This window comes from Dromiciops gliroides, chromosome 2, assembly GCF_019393635.1.
Source record: "Dromiciops gliroides isolate mDroGli1 chromosome 2, mDroGli1.pri, whole genome shotgun sequence".
In the NCBI taxonomy this organism is placed as follows: Eukaryota; Metazoa; Chordata; class Mammalia; order Microbiotheria; family Microbiotheriidae; genus Dromiciops; species Dromiciops gliroides.
The window spans coordinates 661,834,131-661,858,100 of NC_057862.1; the positions used below are offsets into that span (position 1 = coordinate 661,834,131).

Below are 23,970 nucleotides of genomic sequence, written 5' to 3' on the forward strand. Positions count from 1 at the left end.
TCCCCTGTCAGGGGTATTAACTAATTACACATACCTCTTAGTGCAATTATAAAGGAATGATGAGATAAAATTTTAATATATTTTACAAACTTAAGGGCAGTCAATAAAGGCTAGCTATAAAATAATAATAGTTATTATTACTTATTATTTTGCTTTATCCATTATATGAACACCTTTGCAACCTGGACAATTTCTACTTTTCCATTTCTTTCCCCAGAACTTAGCATTCAGTTTTTTCCATACCTTAATAAGTGCTTGTTCAAATGAAGGTGTCTGAATGCAGATCAAAATTTACTTTTTTATTCTTCCTTCCTTCCTTTCTTCCAATGTCTTCTTTCATAGCATGACTAACTAGGAAATATGTTTTCCTGAATGCAAATTTTTACATATTTCAAATTGCTTGAATTTTCAATGCGGGATAAAGGAAAGGGAAGCAGAAAATGTGGAATACAAAATTAAAAAGAAAAGACGGTTAAAATTATTTTAACAAAAATCTTAAAAACACAAAATATTTTCAAAATGCAAGAGTATTTGCACATATGTATTCACTGTTGATTGATTAAAGAGGGAAGAAACTAATGGTAGGTAGATCAAACAAGTTGCTCTTGCAATCCTAAAGGACAGACATGATTAGCCAGAGGTGAATGACTATTTCCAGTCCCCTTGTGACTGTCTCTGACCTAGTCCCAGTATGTCTCTGACTCCATAGCCTCTCACATTGGGCACAGATTCACTGAGATCCACATATCTAGGAACACTCACAGCCAGGATATGGGATGAATCATAGTTTGGGTCCTCCCCTTTAGTGTGGGTCTGGATTGGGAAAATGGGGACAAGTGTGGACATAACCTTTTCCTCCACAGTGCTCAGAACAACTACAGTAATCTCATCTAGTGACTGAGAAACACTTTCCCCTAGGAATGAGGCTCTATTGGGTTGTACCCAAGAGCCCAAGCTAAGTGTCAGCCAGCCCCTTCTCTCTGCCTCCTTGAATTCACACCTTCTCCAGCAGAAGGCAGTAGAGGGCCAGGTGCATGAGCAGAGGCAGGTGAAGCACCTCCAGAGCCTACAGGATGTGAGCTCCTGCCATCTTTTCCCCCTCTGCAGGGATGGGAACTTTCTCTTAGTTATGGGGGATCTAATCCTGGGGTACAGAGAGAAACCTCCCCTCATTCATCCACAACCAGCTCCAACCCTTCCCACATCAGACACTAAACATGAGCTTGCCTTTGCTCTTGAGGTCACACACTGAGGACAGAAAGGAGGGAGGCCCCTCCCCCAGAGTCAGGCTCAGCCAGGGTGACTCCCTGTGGCTCACAGGGTCCTGAGAGGAGGCTCAGAGCAGACCTGGGGCTCTTTTGCATATGGAGCCCCAGGGGCCTGCAGGGAGCCCTGCTCAGGGTACAAAAGCTTCCTCCCACCTTGCTGCCCCCTCAGGGCTCTGACTGCTCTCTCTGCAGGTGTCTGAAGGCCAGGATGGTCTCCCCATGGCAGCTCCTCTGGCTGCTGGTGCTCTGGGCTCAGGGTAAGATCTAGCAGGGCAGGGAAGGGAAGCTGTGAGGAGGGCACAGGTTTTCAGGGATTAAAGACCTGATGACCCCTGGATCCAGGGGGTGAGGAAGCTTAGGTACAACACAGGCAGATGGGGCTGAGGAGCATGGCCAGGCCTGAGACTACAAACATTGTGAGGTCTGTGGGAAAGATGGTTTATGTCCCACGTTGACAGTAAATACAACTACTTGTCAGTCATTTGGGATTTCAGGGGTCTTGTTCCTACACTTTGACGTGGACAGTCACACATTTCTCATTTCCTCTCATTTTGTTGGTTTCCTAGATTCCCAAGGAGCCATTGTGCTGACCCAGTCTCCAGCCTCCTTGTCTGGATCTCCAGGAGAGAGAGTCACCATCAGCTGCAAGGCCAGTCAGAGTGTTGGTAGCTGGTTAAATTGGTACCAGCAGAAACCTGGCCAAGCCCCCAGGCTCCTCATCTACTATGCTAACAGCCTGGCATCTGGAGTCCCTGCCCGCTTCAGTGGCACTGGGTCTGGGACAGATTTCACTCTCACCATCAGCAGCTTGGAGCCTGAGGATGCTGGAGATTATTACTGTCAGCAGAGTAATAACTGGCCTCCCACAGTGCTTCAAGCCTGAACAAAAACCTCCCCAGGCTGTTCAGGGGATTCAGCTCAGAGCAGCAGCTGCCTCCTCTCTGGTCCCCAGGGCAAAGCAGCCACATCTCCCAGGCTTCCCCCTTCTGGTCCCACAGGTCCCCTCTTCCTCACAAATCCTTGTTAACCACATGTCCCCAAGGCAGAGGGAGGCAGCACAGCCCCCTGGGAAACAAGGGGGAAATCAATAGAGGGGAAATGCTGACATTTCAAGTGCGCTTGACAACTTTGCCTCTGCATAAAGTGATTCTCCTGTTGGGAGCAAAACTTCATGTTTTGTGGGGTTTGCTCCACTTCTTTGTGGCAATAATTTGTTTGTGTCCATGTCTGTTGCTGTTGTTCAGTCACATCTGACCCTTCATGACCACCCTTGGGTTGCCTTGGCAAAGATCCTTGAGTAGTTAGCCATTTCCTTATCCAGCTGGATATCCAGATGAGGAAACCGAGGCAAACAGGGGTAATTGACTTCCCCAGGGTCCCAAAGCTAGTAAGTGTCTAAGGTTAGATTGGAACTCAGGAACATGAATCTTTAATTCCAAACCCAGCACTCCATGCACTCTGCCACCTGACTGAGATGATGTAGACTAAATTACTTTTTCTCCATCCCTGGACACCCTGATATCACAGGGCTGGGTTCTTCATGTCCTGAGCCGGGCTAAGAGCCAAGGTGAATGTCCGCAGTCACCCAACCCTGCCCCCAGACAGGGACTCATGGTTTCCTCCATCTGGGAGGGTCATGTCCATATTAGCTGACTCAGGCTAATGGGTGCCCCTGTGCGAGTTGGAGTGTAACCCCCCCACCTCCACCAGACTTTGTCGGAGTCCCTATGAGATGTTTCATGGAGTAAAACCACACATGCTTCTTGAAAAAACAAAGGGGGAGAATGTGGTAAAAATTATTTGTGGTAAAAATTATTGGAACTAAGCTGACTCATTTGGGAGGGGCTACACCTGACCCTGAAGTTATACATGCTACTGAGGTCAGAAGGAGAACTGTAGCACCCCAAGATAGATAGCTGAATCGAGGCCTCTTTCTCCCTCTCTTCTCCAAACTCTTATTCTCCTTAATAAATGCTTAAAAGTCTAAAATCTTGCTACAGCTTATAATTTGTTGGTGACCACTCATTAGATTTTAGCTAGTATAGCTAGAATTTTAGCCCCTTCCAAAGAGTAAGTGGCAGGGTCACACCCATCACTGGCCATCTCTGCTAGGTGTCTCTTACTCTATTCCCTGCCACAAGGGATCTCTTGTTATGAAGGCACATGGCCCTGTCCATTCCCTTTATGACCAAGGACACACAGATGTTCTCACTACTATTCTGGGGCTCTCTGGTCAGCCTTTGTCCCTGAAAAGAAGAGAGGATTGGCTCAGCTCCCAGGTTCAACTCAATGGTGTCTTGGCTCCTTGTTTTCACAGTGCTCCCAGTCTCTGTCCTTCACACTCATGCACCTTGTTGCTGTCATTGAATTTCTTTACATGGATTTCCTTACGTGATGTAAAAGTCATAGAACAGGTAGAGTAAATTACAAGAAAATGGAATTTCAGTTCATATGAAGTAACGTTCTTTGCAGTAAGTTTCTCTTAAGATCTAAGTCTCAACATACATAAGATAGAAATTCAGTTTTATAGAATAATAATCATTCCAAAGGGTCTGAACAGGCAGTTTTCAAGGAAATACATCTAAAATATCTGTAGCCATTAAAAACAAATGTTATAAATTGAAAAAGACCTATTTGTACAAAACTATTTATAGCAGCTTTTTGGGGTGGCTGAGAATTGGAAATCAAAGGAATGCCCATCAAGTGGGGAATGGCTAAACAAACTGTGGTATATGATGGTGATGGAATATTATTTTGCTCTAAGAAATGACAAGCAGGAAGATTTCAGAAAAGCCTGGAAAGACTTGTATGAACTGATATATAGTGAAGTGAGTAGAACCAAGAGAACATTGGGACAGAGACATCAATATTGTTTGATGAAGAATTGTGAATGACTCAACTATTCTCAATAATACAATGATCTAAGACAATCCCAGAGAACTATGAATGAAACATACTATCCATCTCCAAAGAAAGAACTGATGTTAATGGAACACAGACAGAAGCATGGTATTTCTTCATTTTCTTCCATTTTTCCTTTTATTCAAGTTTTCATATACAAAATAAATAATATGGTAATGTTTACATAATTGTACATGTATAACCTATGTCTGATTGCTTACTGCTTCAGGGAAGGGTAGAGGAGGGAGGGAAGGAGGGATAAAAATTGGAACCCCAAACTATAAATAAAAATGTTATTGCTTAAATAAAGAAAGAAAAATGCTCTAAATCATTAGTAATTAGAAAAAGTAAATTTAAAATTCCATTTCATGCCCATTAGACTGGCAAATATGATTAAAAAAAGGAAAATGACAAGTATTGGAAGGGTTGAGGGAAAACAGGCACCTGGATAAACTGTTGGTGGAACTGTAAATTGGTCTAGTCATTCTGGAAAGCTATTTGTACCTATACAGTCAAAGTTACTAAACTTTGCATATTCTTTGATCTGATGATATCATTCCTATGCCTATATCCCAAAGAAAGGGAAAGGTTCCATATATACAAATATATTTATGGTATTTTTTTATATTGTGAAAGAAATGGAAAAGAAGGGAGTACCTATTGATTGGATAAAGGCTAAACAAATTATGCTGCATGAATATAAATGAATGAAATTAAGCTATTAAAATAATAACACATATTATGGTTATTATTGCATCTGTCATAAAAAATATTAACACCTTTGGAGCATGAGCTATTTTTACTTTTCCTTTTCTCTTGTGAGTACTTACCATTCTGTTGTGGACATAGATTAAGAAGTGATTTTTTAACTGATGATTTTTGAATACAGATCACAGCATACATTTTTATACTTTATTTTTCTTATTTTTTGGTTTATATCTTCTACTTTTTTAACATATAAGGTATTTTATTTTTTCCGTTACATGTAAAGATAGTTCTCAACTTATGTTTACAAGCTTTACAATTTCAGATTTTTCTCCCTCCCTCCCCTCCCTCTCCCCTCCCCTAGACAGCAGGTAATCTGATATGGGTTATATTTATATATCTATATACATATACATATCTATATACATATACATATACATATACATATACATATATCTATACATATACATATATCTATACACACACATATATATACACATAATAACATTAATCCTATTTCTGCATTAGTCATGTTATAAGACAAAAAATCAGAGCACTGATGAAAAACCTCAAAATAGAAAAAAACAGCTCCAAAAACAAAAGAAATAGTATGGTTCATTCAGCCTCTATACTCCACAGTTTTTTTTTTCTTTGATTTGGAGATCCTCTTCTATCATGAGTTCCCTGGAACTCTTCTGTACCATTGCATTAGTGAGAAGAATATAGTCCATCATAGTAGATCAACACTCAATGTTGATGATACTGTGTACAATGTTCTTCTGGTTCTGCTCATCTCACTCATCATCAGCTCATGTAAAACCCTCCAGGTTTCTTTGAACTCCTCCTGCTCATCATTTCTTACAGCACAATAGTATTCCATTGTATTCATATACCACAACTTGTCCAGCCATTCCCCAATTGATGCGCATCCTCTCAACTTCCAATTCCTTGCTACCACATAAAGAGCAGCTATAAATATTTTTGTACACGTGGGTCCCTTTCCCCTTTCCATGATTTCTTTGGGAAAAAGACCTAAAAGTGGTATTGCTGGGTCAAAGGGTATGCACAGCTTTATCGCCCTTTGGGCATAATTCCAAATTGCTCTCCAGAATGGTTGGATCAGTTCACAGCTCCACCAACAATGAATCAGTGTTCCAATTTTCCCACAGCTTCTCCAACATTTATTATTTTCCTCTTTTGTCATTTTAGCCAATCTGAGAGGTGTCAGGTGGTACCTCAGAGTTGTTTTAATTTGCATCTCTCTAATCATTAGAGACTTAGAGCATTTTTTTATATGGGAATAGATAGCTTTGGTTTCTTCATCAGAAAACTGCCTGTTCATATCCTTTGACCATTTCCCAATTGGGGAATGACTTGGATTCTTATACATTTGATTTAGTTCCCTATATATTTTAGAGATGAGGCCTTTATCAGAAGTACTGGCCTCAAAAATTGTTTCCCAGCTTTCTGCCTCCGTTCTAATTTTGGATGCATTGCTTCTGTTTGTACAAATTTTTTTTAATTTAATATAATCAAAATCATCCATTTTGCATTTTATAATATACTCTATCTCTTGTTTGGTCAAAAACTGTTTTCCTTTCCAAAGATCTGATAGGTACACTATTCCTTTCTCTCCTAATTTACCTATGGTATCACCTCTTATGTCTAAATCGTGTATCCATTTTGACCTTATTTTAGTATAAGGTGTAAGATGTTGGTCTATGCCTAATTTCTGCCATACTATCTTCCAGTTTTCCCAGCAGTTTTTGTCAAATACAGAGTTCCTATCCCAGAAGCTGGAGTCTTTGGGTTTATCAAACACTACATTACTAGTGTCATTTACTACTGCATTTCCTGAGCCTAGCCTATTCCATTGATCCTCCACTCCATTTCTTAGCCAGTACCAGATAGTTTTGATGACTGCCACTTTATAGTAAAGCTCCAGGTTTGGTACCGCTAACCCACCTTCCTGTGATTTTTTTTTCCATTATTTCCCTGGATATTCTTGATTTTTTGTTTTTCCAGATGAATTTTGTTATTATTTTTCCTAGCTGTATAAAATAATTTTTAGGTAGTCTGATTGGTATGGCACTGAATAAGTAAATTAATTTAGGCAGTATTGTCATTTTTACTATATTAGCTCTGCCTATCCATGAGCAATTGATATCTTTCCAATTATTTAGATCTAATTTGATTTGTGTGAAGAGTGTTTGGTAGTTGTGTTCATAGAGTTCCTGGGTTTGTCTTGGCAAGTAGACTCCCAAGTATTTTATATGATCTACCGTTACTTTAAATGAAATTTCTCTTTCTATCTCTTGCTGCTGGGCTTTGTTGGTCATATATAGAAATGCTCATGATTTATGTGGGTTTATTTATATCCTGCTACTTTGCTAAAGTTGTTCATTGTTTCAAGTAATTTTTGAGTCGATTCTTTAGGATTCTTTATGTATACCATCATATCATCTGCAAAGAGTGATAGTTTTGTTTCCTCCTTGCCTATTCCAATTCCTTTAATTCCTTTCTCTTCTCTGATTGCTAAAGCTAACATTTCTAGGACAATATTAAATAATAGGGGTGATAATGGACATCCCTGTTTCACCCCTGATCTTATTGGGAAGGCCCCTAATTTATCTCCATTGCATATAATACTTGCTGATGGCTTTAGGTAGATACTGTTTATTATTCAAAGGAAAGCTCCACCTATTCCTAAACTCTCTAGTGTTTTTATTAGGAATGGGTGTTGTACTTTGTCAAAAGCTTTCTCTGCATCTATTGAGATAATCATATGATTTTGGTTGGTTTTCTTATTGATGTGGTTGATTATGTTGATACTTTTGCTAATGTTGAACCAGCCCTGCATTCCTGGTATAAATCCCACCTGGTCATTGTGTATTATCCTGGTGATCACTTGCTGTTATCTTCTTGCTAATATCTTAGTTAAGATTTTAGCATCAATATTCATTAGGGAAATTGGTCTATAATTTTCTTTCTCTGTTTTTGCTTTGCCTGGTTTTGGTATCACCACCATATTTGTGTCATAAAACGAATTTGGTAGAACTCCTTCTTCACCTATTTTTCCAAATAATTTGTATAATACTGGAATTAATTGTTCTTTAAATGTTTGGTAAAATTCACCCGTAAACCCATCTGGCCCTGGGGATTTTTTCTTGGGGAGTTCATTAATGGCTTGTTCAATTTCTTTTTCTATTATGGGTTTATTTAAGGATTTTATTTCTTCTTCAGTTAACCTGGGCAGTTTGTATTTTTGTAAATATTCATCCATTTCATTTAGATTATCAAATTTATTGGCATACAGTTGGGCAAAATAATTCCTAATTATTGCTTTAATTTCCACTTCATTGGTGGTAACATCACCCTTTACATTTTTGATACTGGTAATTTGGTTTTCTTCTTTCTTTTTTTTAATCAAATTAACCAATATTTTATCTATTTTATTGGTTTTTTCATAAAACCAGCTCTTAGTTTTATTGATTAATTCTATAGTTTTTTTGCTTTCCATCTTATTAATTTCTCCTTTAATTTTCAGGATCTCTAATTTAGTGTCTAATTGGGGATTTCTAATTTGTTCTTTTTCTAGCTTTTTAAGTTGCATGCCCAATTCATTAATCTCCTCTTTCTCTTTTTTATTCATGTAAGCATTTAGAGCTATAAATTTTCCCCTAAGCACTGCTTTGGCTGCATCCCATAGATTTTGGTATGTTGTCTCATTCTTGTCATTCTCTTGGATATAGTTATTGATTGTTTCTATGATTTCTTGTTTGGCCCATTCATTCTTTAGAATGAAATTATTTAGTTTCCAATTGATTTTCATTCTACTTTTCCCTGGCTCTTTCTTACATGTAATTTTTACTGCATCATGATCTGAGAACTATGCATTTACTATATATTTACTTTCTACATTTGACTATGGTGTTTTTGTGTCCTAATACATGGTCAATTTTTGAAAATGTGCCATGTACTGCTGAGAAAAAGGTATATTCCTTTCTATCCCCATTCAATTTTCTCCAGACATCTATCATGTCTAACTTTTCTAGTAATCTATTCACCTCTTTCACTTCTTTCTTATTTATTTTTTGGCTAGATTTATCTAATTCTGAGAGGGGGAGATTCAGATCCCCCACTAGTATAGTATTACTGTCTAATTCCCCTTGTAACTCATTTAACTTCTCCTCTAAGAACTTGGATGCTATACCACTTGGCACATACATATTTAATATTGATAGTACTTCATTATCTATAGTAACTTTAAGTAAGATGTAATTTCCTTCCTTATCTCTTTTAATGAGATCCATTTTTGCCTGCACTTTGTCTGAGATAAGGATTGCTACCCCTGCTTTTTTTACTTTAGCTGAGGCATAATATATTCTGCTTCAGCCTTTTACCTTTACTCTGTGTGTATCTCTCTGCTTCAAATATGTTTCTTGTAAAGAGCATATTGTAGGATTCTGGTTTTTAATCCACTCTGCAATTCACTTCCATTTTATAGCAGAGTTCATCCCATTCACATTCACAGTTATTATTACTGAATGTCTATTCCCCTCCATTCTATTTACCCTCTTTGTACTTTCCCCCCCTTCTTTCACCCTATTCCTCCTCACTTCTTACCCCTGCCTCCCCCAATCTGCCCTCCCTTTTTATCACCCCCCCTCTCTTTTCTTTACCCTTTTCTCCCTTGCTTTTGTCCTCCCTTCTATCAGTCCCCCCTTTCCCTTCCCCTTTTGCTTCCCTAAAGAATGAGTTAAGTTTCTTTATCCCAATGAACATGTATGTTATTCCCTCTTTGAGTCAAATCTAATGAGAATAGGGTTGAAACAATGTTCCCCCTTCCTTCCTTTCCCTCTATTGTAATAGGTTTTTTTCCACCTCTTCATATGATATGATTCATCCCATTCCACCTCCCCTTTCCTCTCCCCCCCATAGATTCCCTTTTTATCCCCTTAATTCTTTTGTATCATCACATCAAAGACAATTTATATTTATACCCTCTATATAAAGTCCTTCTCTCTGCCCAAATACATTTACAGTTCTTAAGAGTTATGAGTATTATCTTCCTGTGTAGGGATATAAGCAGTTTAACTTAATAGGGTAACCTTTTTCCCCCCCTCTGTTTACCTTTTTAAACTTCTCTTGAGTCTTGTATGTTGAGATTGAATTTTCTATTCAGTTCTGGTCTTTTCACCAGGAAAGATTGAAAATCCCCAATGTCATTAAATGTCCATCTTTTCCCCTGAAAGAAAATGCACATTTTTTCTGGGTAATAGATTCTTGGCTGCAATCCAAGCTCCTTTGCCTTCCGGAATATCATATTCCAAGCCTTGCAGTCCTTTAATGTTGAAGCTGCCAGGTCCTGAGCAATTCTGACTGTGGCTCCATGATATTTAAATTGCTTCTTTCTGGCTGCTTGGAGTATTTTCTCCTTCACCTGATAATTCTGGAATTTGGCTATAATATTCCTTGGAGTTTTCCTTTTGGGGTCTCTTTCAGGAGGTGATCGGTGGATTCTTTCAATGATGATTTTATCCTCTGATTCTATGATATCAGGGTAGTTCTCTTTAATAATTTCCTGGAATATGATGTCTAGATTCTTTTTCTGGTCATGGCTTTCAGGCAGTCCAATGATTCTCAGATTGTCTCTCCTCGATCTGTTTTCCAGATCAGTTGTCTTTCCAATGAGGTATTTCACATTTTCTTCTATTTTTTCATTTTTTTTTATTCTGCTTGACTGATTCCTGGTGTCTCATGGATTCCTTATCTTACAACTGTCCCATTTTAATTTTTAAGGCATTGTTTTCTTCAGTGAGATTATGCATCTTTTTTCCATTTGGCCAAGTGAATTTTTTAAGGCAGTGTTTTCTTCAATCAGATTATGCACCTTTTTTTCCATTTGGCCAAATGAATTTTTTAAGGTATTGTTTTCTTCAGTGAGATTATGCACCTTTTTTTCCTTTTGGCCAGATGAATTTTTTAAGGTATTGTTTTCTTCAGTGAGTTTAAGCACCTTTTTTTCCATTTGGCCAAGTGAATTTTTTAAGGCAGTCTTTTCTTCAATGAGATTATGCACCTTTTTTTTCCATTTGGCCAAATGAATTTTTTAAGGCTTTGTTTTCTTCAGTGAAATTATGTGCTTCCTTTTCCAAGCTGCTGATTCTTTTTTCATAGTTTTCTTGTTTTCCTTTCATTTCTCTCCCCATTTTTTCTTCTACATCTCTCAATTGATTTTTAAAATCCTTTTGGAGCTCTTCCAGGAAGGGTTTTTGTTCTTGAGACCAATTCACCTTCCCTCATGAGGCTTCAGATGTAGGCAATTTGAGGCTATTGTCCTCATCTGAGTTTGTGTTGGTTTCTTCCCTATTGATACAGAAGCTCTCAATGGAGAGGGTTCTTTTTTGCTTCTTACTCCGTATTGCAGCTTATTTATTTATTTTTTAAGTTGAGTTCTGCTCTGGGGGCACCAGGGTCCCTGTTTTGGGCTTCTTGTGCAGGGGTATAGGTGCTGTGTGACCGGTTTTTACTCTGAGGCCTTTATGGTGTGTGGAGATTCCCCGGCCCTGCACTTCCTGTCTGATTGTGCTCGGCCAGCCAGGCGCCCAATCTCGTCATCTGATCCCGCCTGACCCGTTCGTGGCCCTCTTGGCCAATGCAGGTAGGTTTTCCACTGTCCTTCTTGGCCACCAGATTTTTGAACCAGGTTCCAGGGGCCTCAGTTGTTTGGCTGTGGCCCGCAGCTCCTGCTGACTTGCCCCAACCCCCTTGGTGCTGGGTTGCTGCCCTGCACTGGGCCTCCCTTTTGCCCGAGTCAGACCGACCTTTTCCTGAAGTCTTCTAAATTATCTCTGGTTGGAGGACTGTGTCTCTCTGTCTCTTTGCAGGTTCTGTAGTTTCAGAATCCATCCAGAGGCTTGATTTAATGTTCTTTTTGAGGGAACAGAAGGAGAGCTCAGGCAGCTTGCTGCTTCCTCTCCGCCATCTTGGCTCCACCCCCCTATATCTTCTTTTACAATATGATTAATCTAGAAATATATTTTCCCTGACTATATGTATATAACATATAACAAGTGTTTGCCTTCTCAAAGAGGGGGGAGAAGGAAGCAGAAAATTTAGAAGCCAAATTTTTTTAAAAGGTTAAAAAGTGGTGGGGCTCCATGTGGATGCTGGGGTTGTGTGCTGGGGCTGAGCAAGGCAGGGCCCTGGGGCCTGGTGATGGGTATGTGTGCCATGGCAGGGTCAGAGCAGGAGGCAAAGGACACCAAGGTGGAGGCTCTAGACCAGGAGAATATCTGCAAGATGCAGGGTACTCTGCTCTGATGCAGTGCCAACTGCTGCAAGGATACCCAGGCCTCCATGCAGCGGGTTCATCAGTGCATTGAGTGCTGCCATGCACCCTTGGCCCAGGCACAGGCCACTGTGACCAGCAAATTGGAAACATTCCAGGACTCTCTGGCTCGATACACCAAACACTGCAATGACAAAGCCAAAGATCTGATCGATGCCATGAGCAAGGAACAGTATGTGAAGAGGCAGATGGAGTCCTGTGTGACCAAATGTGTTGATGACCATATGCACCTCCTCCCCTCCATGACCAAGAAGATGAAAGATTCCCAGGCATCTATTGCAAAATAGAGTCATTGTCAGTGGTCATCTGGGGTGGAAGAATGGGTCTGCTTTTAAAAATATATTTATATAGTAGTTATATTTAAACAAATTTGTTATATATTATTTATATAAATTGATGCATATTTGCTATTTATAAAACAGAAATTTGCTGGTATAACAAGTAAAAGAAACTTCCTGTTTATAAAAGAAAGGAAGAGGAAGGATTTGAAATACTAGGTTATATGTACTAGAATTTATCTAGGTATATCCAAATGTAATAACATAGAAAATATACATTATTTCTGTCATATATGGGTATGTGTATATTCTATTCTGTATTATCTTGCCCCCTCCTGAAAGAGCATGGGTTGCCATTTCTAAGGTTGATTCAGCCTCCAGAAGCTACCTCACATCCACATGAGACCACCCTCAAACAATCAGCTTGAAGCAGTGTGAAAGGACCACCTCTTCCTGGGGAGGCAGGCAGTGCTGTTCGTTTTTTCAGTTGGTGGCTGGAACCTTGTGGTGATGGCAGAAGAAGCAGGCCAGGTTGAATTCTGATCTCTCCTCTCGGGTAGAAAGGTTTCCTATTCTTTCAGAGACATGTGTTCTCTCTTTGCTAACCTCTAATATACTTTCATAAATGCTTATTGCCTAAACTGTTGCTGAAGCTTCTAATTTATAAGTAAATCCTAGCTAGTGACCCCCGCACTGGGGACAGGTAAGGTGACCACACACATTTAGTTTTACCTGTCACAATATCTATGTTTGATATATGTATACAATATAATTATATATCACAAATTTTAAAAATGGATGGAAAGTTTTACCTTTCAGTGAAAATTTCATAATGAAGCCATTGAGCCTGGTCACAAGTTTAAGCAAATCTTTATGGGAATTTGGCATCTGCCTCTGGACTCTGTGGATTCCATTATATGTTTTAGCCCATAAGTGAAGAAATGGAAGAAACTGGTTCTCAGGTCTGGATTGGAGGTGGTGTGGGAGGCTAAAGGACCCAGGTTCATACTGTCAGTGAAGATGGCCTCTGTTCTGTCTGTTGGAGCTCTTGATGGCTTTCAGTTGGCTCACAGGTATTCCATTCCTGAAAGCTGAAATAGCCCTTGCATTTCTAGGCATTAGCAGTTCTCCCCAACCTACCTCCCATCTGGTGTGAATCCCTGAGGCAGCTGCCCACTTTTGTTTGGTGCCCACTTCATGTCCACCTGATTCAGCCATTTCCCATACACCATAAATCAGCACACCTGAGTTCACTACTGAATGGAAAAGAGAAGCACAGTTGTGCGTTTTTCCCCAGCACAAGAACCTGGCATTCAGAGGGCAGTCTGGGGAAGAAGGGTTCCTTGGATTAGAGCACCGAGCATCTCCTGGGTGTTCTTTCCTTTGATAAGGACAGTGCTCACACCAGATTTCAGCTGGGACACAAGCAAGAACGTCAGAGGGAGATCTCCCTGCAAGCATGTGAAGCTGGTTCCTTCACCTTGCCTTCTCAAGCACCGCTGCTCAGGTTACCTTTTCTTCCCCTTCTGGGAGGTACTACAGGGGCAACCCTTCAGTGGAAGTGTTCTTTTGAGACTAACACGACACAGTTGTGAGTTAAGGACAGAGAAAGCCTCTTTTCTTGCAGAAAAATCTTAAGTCTCTTGCTTAAGAGAAAGGTAGACAACTGGTGTGGGAAAAAAGTGACCCTGGTCCTGCTGCTTTGCCCTCTTCACCAGAAACAAGTTAGGAGGAGCCTCTAAGAATTAATTAATTAAAAATATTAAATACAAAAAAATTAAAAATTCTTGTAGATGTAATTGGAAACAAGAAAATATTTTCAAAACAGCAAAAGTGTTTTTTGATGTCATCATCCCCTGTTGATAGTTGGAGAGAGGAGAGACTGGAGGCAGGCGTCTCAACCAGGGGACTCTTGCAGTCCCACAGGAGAGAAGTGATTAGCCACAAGTGAATGACTCCAGCCTCCTTTGGTCCATCTCTGAGCCAGTGCCCCTCACCTTTATAGCCGCACATTGGGCACACATTTACCAAGATCCATATTTCAGGAAACAGTCACAGCCAGGACATGGGTTGAATCATAGTAGGGGTCCTCACCTTTAGTGATTGTCTGAAATGGGTAAATGGGGAGAAGGGTGGGAATAACCTTTTCCTCCATGATGCTCAGAACAACTGCAGTAATCTCATCTAGTGGATGACAAAACCCATCCACCCAGGAATGGGGCTCTACTAGGCTTTCCCCTAGGTCCCAGGCTAAGACCTGTCCAGCGTCAGCCAGCCCTTCCTCTCTGCCTCCTTGACTTCACACCTTCTCCAGCAGGGAGTGGTAGAGGTCCAGGTGCATGAGCAGAGGCAGGTGAGGCACCTCCAATGGCTACAAGCTGTGAGCTTCTGCCATCTCTGCCCCCTCCCCAGCCTGGGAGCTCTCTTCTGGTTGTGGGGGATCTAGTCCTGGGGCACAGAGAGAAGCCTCCCCTCATTCATCCACAACCAGCTCCAACCATTCCCATGTCAGACACCAAACGGGAGCTTGTCTTTGCTCCTGAGGTCACACATTGAGGACAGAGAGGAGGGAGACCCCTCCCCCAGAGTCAGGCTCAGCCAGGGTGACTCCCTGTGGCTCACAGGGTCCTGAGAGGAGGCTCAGAGCAGACCTGGGGCTCTTTTGCATATGGAGCCCCAGGGGCCTGCAGGGAGCCCTGCTCAGGGTAGAAAAGCTTCCTCCCTCCTTGCTGCCCCTCAGGGCTCTGACTGCTCCCTCTGCAGGTGTCTGAAGGCCAGGATGGTCTCCCCAGGGCAGCTCCTCTGGCTGCTGGTGCTCTGGGCTCAGGGTAAGACCCAGCAGGGCAGGGAAGGGGTGAGGAGGTCACAGGTTTTCAGGGATTAAAGACTTGATGACCCCTGGATCCAGGGGATGAGGAAGCTTAGACACAACACAGGTAGATGGGGCTGAGGAGCATGGTCAGGCCCCAGATTATAGATATTGTGAAGTCTGTGGCAAAGATGATTTATGTCCCATGTTGACAGTAAATACAATTACTTGTCAGTTATTTGGGATTTCAGGGTCTCCACAGAATTGTCTTGTTCACACACTTTGCATATTAATACACTTCTGTCTTCCCCTTATTTTGTTGGTTTCCTAGATTCCCAAGGAGCCGTTGTGCTGACCCAGTCTCCAGCCTCCTTGTCTGGGTCTCCAGGAGAGAGAGTCACCCTCAGCTGCAAGGCCAGTCAGAGTGTAGGTAGCTACCTTCATTGGTACCAGCAGAAACCTGGCCAAGCCCCCAGGCTCCTCATCTATGGGGCTAACAGCCTGGCATCTGGAGTGCCTGCCCGCTTCAGTGGCAGTGGGTCTGGGACAGATTTCACTCTCACCATCAGCAGCTTGGAGCCTGAGGATGCTGGAGATTATTACTGTCAGCAAGATTATAACTGGCCTCCCACAGTGCTTCAGGCCTGAACAAAAACCTCCCCAGGCTGCCCAGGGGATTCAGCTCAGAGCAGCAGCTGCTTCCTCTCTGGTCCCCAGGCAGAGCAGCCCCTGCTCTCTGAGCAGGCTCACATCTCCCAGGGCTTCCCTTTCCTGGTCCCACAGGTGCCCTCCTTTCTCACAAAGCCTTGTCTGTCACATGCTCTGTCCCCAAGGCAGAGGGGAGTCAGCACAGCCCCCTGGGAGATAAAGGGGAAAATCCAAAGAGGGGAAATGCTGACATTTCAAGTCTACTTGAAATCTTTGTCTCAACATATTTTCCTTGTTGAGAGTATCAGTTCTTGTTTTGCTCCAGTTCTTTCTAGCAATAATTTGTTTGTTTCCACGTTTGTTGCTGTGATTCAGTTTTATCTGCAACTGAATGACCCCATTTGAGTTTCCTTGGCAACGATCCTGCAGTGGGTTGACATTTCCTTATCCAGCTCATTGTTCATAGGAATAATCTGAGGCTAACAGGGTTAAGTGTCTAAGGTCAGGAAGATGAGCCTTTTTGATTCCAAGTCCAGTTCTCTATCCACTGCACCACTTGGCTGCCATGATATAGACTATTTCTTTTTCTCTAGCCCTGGACACACTGGACTCACAGGGCTGGGTTTCTTTTGACCTGACCAAGATGAATGCCCCTCCTCACCCAGCCACCCCCTCAGAATGGGAGTCATCACTTCCTGCATCTGGGTGGATCATATCCTTATTGGCTGACTCAGGCTAATGTGTGCCCTTGTGCGGGTTGAAGGGTACCTCCCACCAGGCATTAGGGGAGTTCCTATAACTGTAGGAGGCAGGGTCACATCTATTCACTGGTCAACTCTGCTTGGTGTCTTTGACTGTGTAGCTTAAAAATCTGTGATGTCTAAAAATCTAATGAGTGGTCGCCTTAAATTAGAAATGTATAGCAGCAATCTTTGGGCATTAAGTATTTATTAAAGTATATTAGGGGTTAGTGAAGAGAACAGGTGGAGAAAGAAAGAAAAGATCACAGCTCACTGCACCTGCTCCTTTTGTGACCTCCAATGGAAAAGAGAGCAAACATCCCTCATTCTCCATGATTGGAAGCTCCCTGAGGGCTCACCCAGGCAAGGTGCCCCACCCCTCCACAGCTCCAAGCTAATTGGCTGATAGCATTGATTGACATGACTCACAGGCAGTTCTATGAATAGATGTAACTTCTGGATGCTAGTCACATGCTTTCTCCTCAGGGGGGCGCTGCCCTGGTTCTCACAGTGTCTTTCTCAGCAGGGGGGTGGCACTCATATTCCATTCCCTGCCCCAGGGGATCTGCTGGTGGTGTGAACCCCAAGGGGGCAGTCCATTCTCTTTAGGACCAAGAGTTCACACATGTTCTCACTGCTACTCCAGGGCTCTGTGGTCAACCTTTGCTCAAGAAAAGGGGGCACTGGCTCAGCTCCCAGGTTCAGCTCAGTGGTGTCTCAGGTCCCGATTCTCACAATGCTCCCAGTCTCTGTCCTTCACACTCATACACTCAGTTACTTACATACAATTTCTTTATATGGATTTTCTTACATGAAAAGAAGGTTATAGAGGAGGCACAAAAAAGTCTATGCAAAGGTCATTTCAGTTGATTTGGAAAGTGAGACATGGGCAGCCAGGGAAATCTGATATCCTAGAAGAGGAGGTGCTTGAACCCAGATTTGAAGAATGCTGGGGATTCTCAGAGTCAGGTGTGGGGAGAGGGCATTTCAGGAAAGGGGCGCAGCCTGGGAAAAGTCCTGGAGATTGGAGATGAGACATCATTTGTGATGGAGAGAAAGACAGATATTTAGTTTGGATTGTAGAATAAATGAAGGTGTGAACTGTGTAAGTAATCTGGAAAGGTAGACTGAGCTAGATAGGAAAGGCTTTTGTTATGGGCCCAGAGTACCCCAGAAGTTCTCTGGGGCACATCAAAGAAACTTCTCCTTGAGAAACTAAACCAGAGGACAGATATGCCTAGAGAGATAAGCGGAACCAGTTCGGACTGAGCTAGTTTCCGGACCTCCACCCTTCATTCCAGTCTCCCTCAACCCTGGGGTGATAAGATTAGGTGTGGCTGCTTCCTTTGTTTTCTGAGGAGATGGTTTAAGAGATCAGCAGCCACCCCTCATCCAATTCCTCCAGCCTCCACCTGTGGGGGATGGTCCTTCCTCACTAAGGGAACTTTCCACAGTCAGATGGTCACCCCCATCAGCCCTCTATAAGAGTACCTGCCAGTCTCCTGCTCAAGGAGATTGCTATCTCAGAGCCACATGCTTTGTGCCATGCCTCTCTCTCCATGAGAAGTCCAAGGATTTCTTTCATGGTTTCCCTTCCCCTCCCTTCCCTTGCCCCTAAATAAACTACCATCTTATTCTAACTGCTTTTGTGTGCAAGAGGGTGTAATTCTTTAAAGAGGAATTCCTAAGGACCCCAAACCCCATAGCCCATTCTCCCCATGACACTTTAAAGGACAGAGTGGTTTGTATTTTACCTAAAGACAAAAAAGAAGCCATTAGGGGTTATTCAGTCAGTCTATCAGTAAACATTTATTAAAGAACTTCGATGTGAAGGGCACTGGGTAGGGGAGTTCTATGGTCAGATCTATGCTCCACTGAAAGAACCAGAGACCCTCAGACCTTGACTCTATCATTTCAAACATAGATACCTTTTCAGTCTGAGGTGAAGGGGAGAGGAGGCTGCCCTGTTATCTATTGGTCCAGAAAAATGAAAGTATTTTCTAAATTAACTAATTAGGAAGAAGGAATAAGGAAGAGGGAGGAACTGGGAAGCAGGATCCCTAAATCTGATGTGTCTGAGGCTTGAGAGGGAGATGAACAAGGGACACCTAATGGATGGCAGGGATCCAGATTTTCCAGAAAACTCTTCTCAAAATGAAGAGGGAAAAAGGAAATGGGGCCTCCAGAGCACTTCTCGGGTAGATTTTTAGACTCTAACAGCCAAACTGACCATCCACTCCCTGGTCCCAATACCCCCTCATCTAGACCTAGACACCCCAAAGGCTGATCGTGCTTTAAAGAAGAAAGAAGCTTCCTTCCACAAGAATATATTTGGGAGAGAGAGAGAGAGAGCGAGTAAGTATGTGAATGTTCCCTATATCCACTGTGATTAACATTTCAAGCATAGGTACAACACCCACATTTACGGCAAAGGGAATCCTTTCTTGTATTCTCTGTACCTGGATATGATTCTTCAAAGAAATTAATTTCATTTACTTTTTTGTCATTTCTCCACATTAAGAATCCCGTGCAGGCAATGTACTGACCCAGGCTCCAACCTCCCTGTCTGTGGCTCCAGGAGAGAGGGTCACCATCAGCTGCAGGACCAGTGAGAACCTCTGACCCAGGGATAGCCTCAGTGACCCAGGCTGGCACCAAAAGCCACCTAGACAGTCTCTCAAGCTCCTGATCTCTTGGGCTTCCCCTGCACTCTGGGGTCTCTCCCTACCCACTTCAGTGGCGATGGGTCTGGGGCAGATGATCCTCTCACAGTCAGCAGTGTAGACCCTGAAGATGTTGAGCATTCCTACTGTCAAGATTATTATGACTACCCTCCTCTAGAGCTCCAGACCGTTGTACAAACCTGCCCAGGCTGTGGAGCCCTGTAACCCAGGGCAGTGGCTGCTTCCTCCAGAGGCCCAGAGGCGGAGCAGCCAATACACCATAGGGAAGACTGGCCCTAATTCAGCCTAGTGATGGGGGCCATGTGCCCCAGTATGTCCTGGGATAATATGTGATAAAAAATAGAAGGAAGGAAGATAAATAAGGACTTTTCTGCCCCCTCCCCTGCCCACTCTTGGCAGGTTCACAAGCCTCATTCCCCAAGCAGGATCATTAGGGAAGCTGGCCCCTTCCTGAGCACCTGCTCCCCTCTCCCTCAGAGCCCACCTGGGGGATGCTCAGATGTAGCTCATCTTGGACCATTCAGCAGAAGGATCTGAGGAATTCCAGGGAGGGGCTGGACTGCACTTGGAATGCTCTTCTCCAGTCCTACACTGGGGGGGAGGGGGCAGGACAAGGCATGTAGCAGGGCTCTGAAGGGCCCATTTCCTATTTCCTTTCTCATTTTGGGAATAGATAATGTGGATAATGTGGATCTCTGCCATTCCTTAGGTGTCACTTGTTCATCTCCCTGTAGAGCCTTAGATGCTCAGCCCATGGAGCCGGGAGGGAGACAAATATAAAAACATGTTTGGGGTTTTGAAGGGCAGGATGCTTGAAGCCTCAATGTCTGGTGTCTATCCATTAGAAGCTAACCTTGGGTAATCTGCTAATTATGCTTATGTTGTTTCAAATCCCTCTCCCTTTTTCAAGACACAAGCTGCACAGCTAGTCACTGACATCCATGGACCAAAGATCCCCTCAGTCCTTTTGCCACCAATTCTCTCTATTCAACCACCAAGGTATTGATAGCCTCTGGGGAGAGTCTCAGTTGTCAATGGGAGCCTTGTCCCAATTCCTCCCATTTTAAATTATTTTTTTTTAGTTCTCAATAGAATTTTATTTTCCAAAATATATGTAAAAAAAAATTTTAACATCAATTAAAAAAAATTGTGTTCCAACTTCTCTTCCTCCTCCATTCCCACCCCCCACCCACTAGAACTCAAGCATTTCAAAAGAAGTTATATATGAGTAGTCATGGGAAACATTCCCACATTAGGTAGGTTGTGAGAAAAAAAGTAAAAAAAACATCCCAAACTTCAGACTGAGGAATTGTCAAAGAGAAAAAAAAAATTTTTTTAATTCTGTTTCTGGGGGCATCTAGGTGGCGCAGTGGACAGAGCACCGGCCCTGGAACCAGGAGCACCCGAGCCCAAATCCGGCCTCAGACACCCAACACCCACCAGCCGCCTGAGCCCAGGCGAGCCACCCAACCCCAATTGCCTCACCAAAAAAAAAAAAAAGAAAGAAAGAAAGAAAGAAAGAAAGAAAGAAAGAAAGAAAGAAAGAAAGAAAGAAAAGAAAAGAGAAAAATGTGTTTCCATCTATTTTCAGATACTATCACTTCTCTGTAGATGGGCTGCCATTTTCATAAGTCCTTCATGGTTATATTGGACCATTGCCTTGCTGAAAATAACCACATGCTTCCTAGCAGATCATCTTACACTATTGCTGTTATTTTATATACAGTACATTTCACTCTGCTTCAGTTCATGTAGGTCTTTCCAGCTTTTTCTGATAGTATCCTGTTCATCAGAACCTAAATAAAGTACCTTAAACTTGACAAAGAATTTTCTTCATATTAGTCCAGCAAAGTAGGTACCATATGTTTTGCCATTATATTCAATCATCATAACTATTTCCCTCCATCTTATTCCCTTCCCCTGACATTTACTCTATTTTCTATCTTCTTTTAAACTATTCCTCCTCAAAAGTGTTTTACTTCTGACTGTCCCCTCCCCTACTCTGTACTCCCTTTTTTTTCACCCTTCCTTCCTTATCCTCTTCCCCTCATACTTTCCTGTAGGGTTAAATAGATTACTCCTCCCAACTGGGTGTGAATATTATTCCCTCCATGAGCCAACTCTGATGAGTTTAAGGTCTTTGAGCTAATTCTATGTGCCAAATTTTCTTCCTCCCTCTCTCCTCAACCCTCCCTATGAAATCAAGCAATTCAATATGTCATACTTGTGCCGTTATGCAGAACATCTTTACCTTCCTTGAAAGTATTTTGCTTTTTACTGCTCTCTCCCCCAATCTGCCCTTCCCTCCTTCCCCTCTCCCTCCCCCATCTCCCTCCCCTCCCTCTGGGCAAAAATATATTACTATACCCACTTGAGTATGCATGTTAGTCCTTCTTTGAGTCAATTCTGATGATATTAAGGTTCACTCACTCCCCAATTCCTTCTCCCTCTTCCCCTCCCCTCCATAAACTTTTTTCTTGTTTCCTTCATGTGAACAACCTCTCCCCAGACCATCTCTCCCCTTCCCCCTCCCCCAGTCTATTTGTCCTACACCTCAACCCTATTTTAAGGATGTCATTATGGGTTAGTTAGGTGGCACAGTGGACAATGCACTAGCCCTGGACCCAGGAGGCCCCAAGCCCAGATCTGGCCCTAGACACAAGACACCCACAAAGAACAAAACATAACATCCCTTTGTATTCAGTTCAGACCTGTGTCCTCTGTTAAATCCTTACTGAGATAGTTCTTATGAGTTTGAAGTATTATCTTCCCATGTAGGAATATAAATAATTTGATCTTTTAATATCCCTCATGAAGTCTTTTTCCTGTTTATCTTTTTATGCTTCTCCAGGGTCTTGTATTTGAAAGTCAAATCTTCTATTCAGTTCAGGTCTTTTCATAACAAATGCCTGAAAGTCTTCTTTCTCCTTGAAATTCCACGTTTGCCTCTGAAAGATGATGCTTAGTTTTGCTGGGTACATGATTTTTGGCTGTATTCCCAGTTCCTTTGCCCTCTGGAATATCATATTCCATGCCCTCTGGTCCTTTAATGTAGAAGCTGCTAGATCTTGCTTTATCCTTATTGGAGCTCCACAGTATTTAAATTCCTTTTTTCTAGCTGCTTGCAATATTTTCTCCTTGACCTGGGAGTTCTGGAATTTGGCTATAATATTCCTGGAGGTTTTCCTTTTGGGATCTCTTTCAGGAAGTGATCGGTGGATTCTTTCAATTTCTATTTTAGCTTCTACTTCTAGAATATCCGGGCATTTTTCCCTCACAATCTCTTGGAGGATGGTGTCTAAGCTTTTGTTTTGGTCATGGTTTTCAGGTAGTCCAGTGATTTTCAAGTTATCTCTCCTAGATTTATTTTCTAGGTCAGCTGTTTTTCCAAGGAGATATTTCACATTGCCCTCTATTTTTTCATTCAATTGCTTTTGCTTTACTGTGTCTTGGTTTCTCATAAGGTCACTAGCTTCCATTTGTTCAATCCTAATTCTTAGGCAATTATTTTCAGCAGACAGTTTTTTAATCTCCTTTTCCATTTGGCTTTTCAAACTGTTCACTTTTTTCTCATGACTCTCCCGCATTGCTTTCTTTCCATTCCTTCCTCTCTTTCTCTACATCTTCGTTCTATCTCTCCTACTTTCTCTTCAAAGTCCCTTTTGAGAGCTTCCATGGCCTGAGACCAGTTCATATTTTTCTTGGAAGCTTTGGATGTTGGAGCTTTGACCCTATTATTATCTTCTTCTTCTGAGGATGTATTGTGGTCTACCTTTCCCCCAAAGAAGTTTTCGATGGTCTTCTGCTTTCTCTGCCTACTCATCCTGGCTTACTATTTCTTGGCTTTTTACTCTTTAAAGTGTAGCACTGCTTCCAGGACACACTGTTTGTGCTACAGCATGACCCAGGGGGTGATTGGGCTTCTTCTCAGCCTGCCTGGCATGTGAGTAATCACAGCCGCTCTCTTTGACCCAGAAACAGAAGTCTGATTGAACTCTGATTCTCTATGGTTGGAAGCTTGGTGTGCTTTTACCCTCCCCCAATGGGCCACCACCACTTGATTCAGCCCGCTGGTTCAGACCCAGGGTTCTTTGCCCCAACTCCAGTAGATACTGCCTCCACTTCACCCCGGCCTACCACCGAACCCCCTCACCAGTCCGTGATCAGAGCCTCAGAAGCTGCTGGTGCTGAAGACTCTGATATGAGCTGGAAGCAGTGTCCCTGGCTGGGTCTGGATCGTGCACTGAGCTGTTCAGCCTGATCAGTAGGTGATCAGAATTGCCCTCTTTTGTGGAGAAATAGTCTCACTCTGTTCTTGTGTGCATTAAGCTGTTCTGTGTTTTGATTTTTACTGCATTATTTGGGCATGAATGGAAGGGTTATCTGGAGCTTGTGGGAGTCATAGCCTCTCCTCCGCCATCTTGGCTCCCCCATTTTAAATTATAAATACATCCTGCTGGTTTTCTGAGCCCTAGCCAGTGAGCATTGGGTGTTCTGCCCCACTATATATATATATATATATATATAATATATATATATATATATATATATATATATATATATATATATATATATATATATAT

General features: G+C 42.3%; 1 pseudogene and 2 gene segments (V, D, J or C); all 3 read left to right on the forward strand.

Moving 5' to 3' along the window:
• The first annotated feature begins 1,441 nt into the window (after window positions 1-1,441).
• LOC122744076 lies at window positions 1,442-2,151 on the forward strand. The segment is given in 2 exon segments: window positions 1,442-1,525; window positions 1,835-2,151. Coding segments are annotated over 2 exon segments (366 nt in total).
• A 9,959-nt stretch (window positions 2,152-12,110) lies between these two features.
• On the forward strand, window positions 12,111-12,515 carry LOC122744073 (annotated as a pseudogene).
• Window positions 12,516-15,250: 2,735 nt separating this feature from the next.
• LOC122744077 lies at window positions 15,251-15,963 on the forward strand. The segment is given in 2 exon segments: window positions 15,251-15,334; window positions 15,647-15,963. Coding segments are annotated over 2 exon segments (366 nt in total).
• Window positions 15,964-23,970: the final 8,007 nt, after the last annotated feature.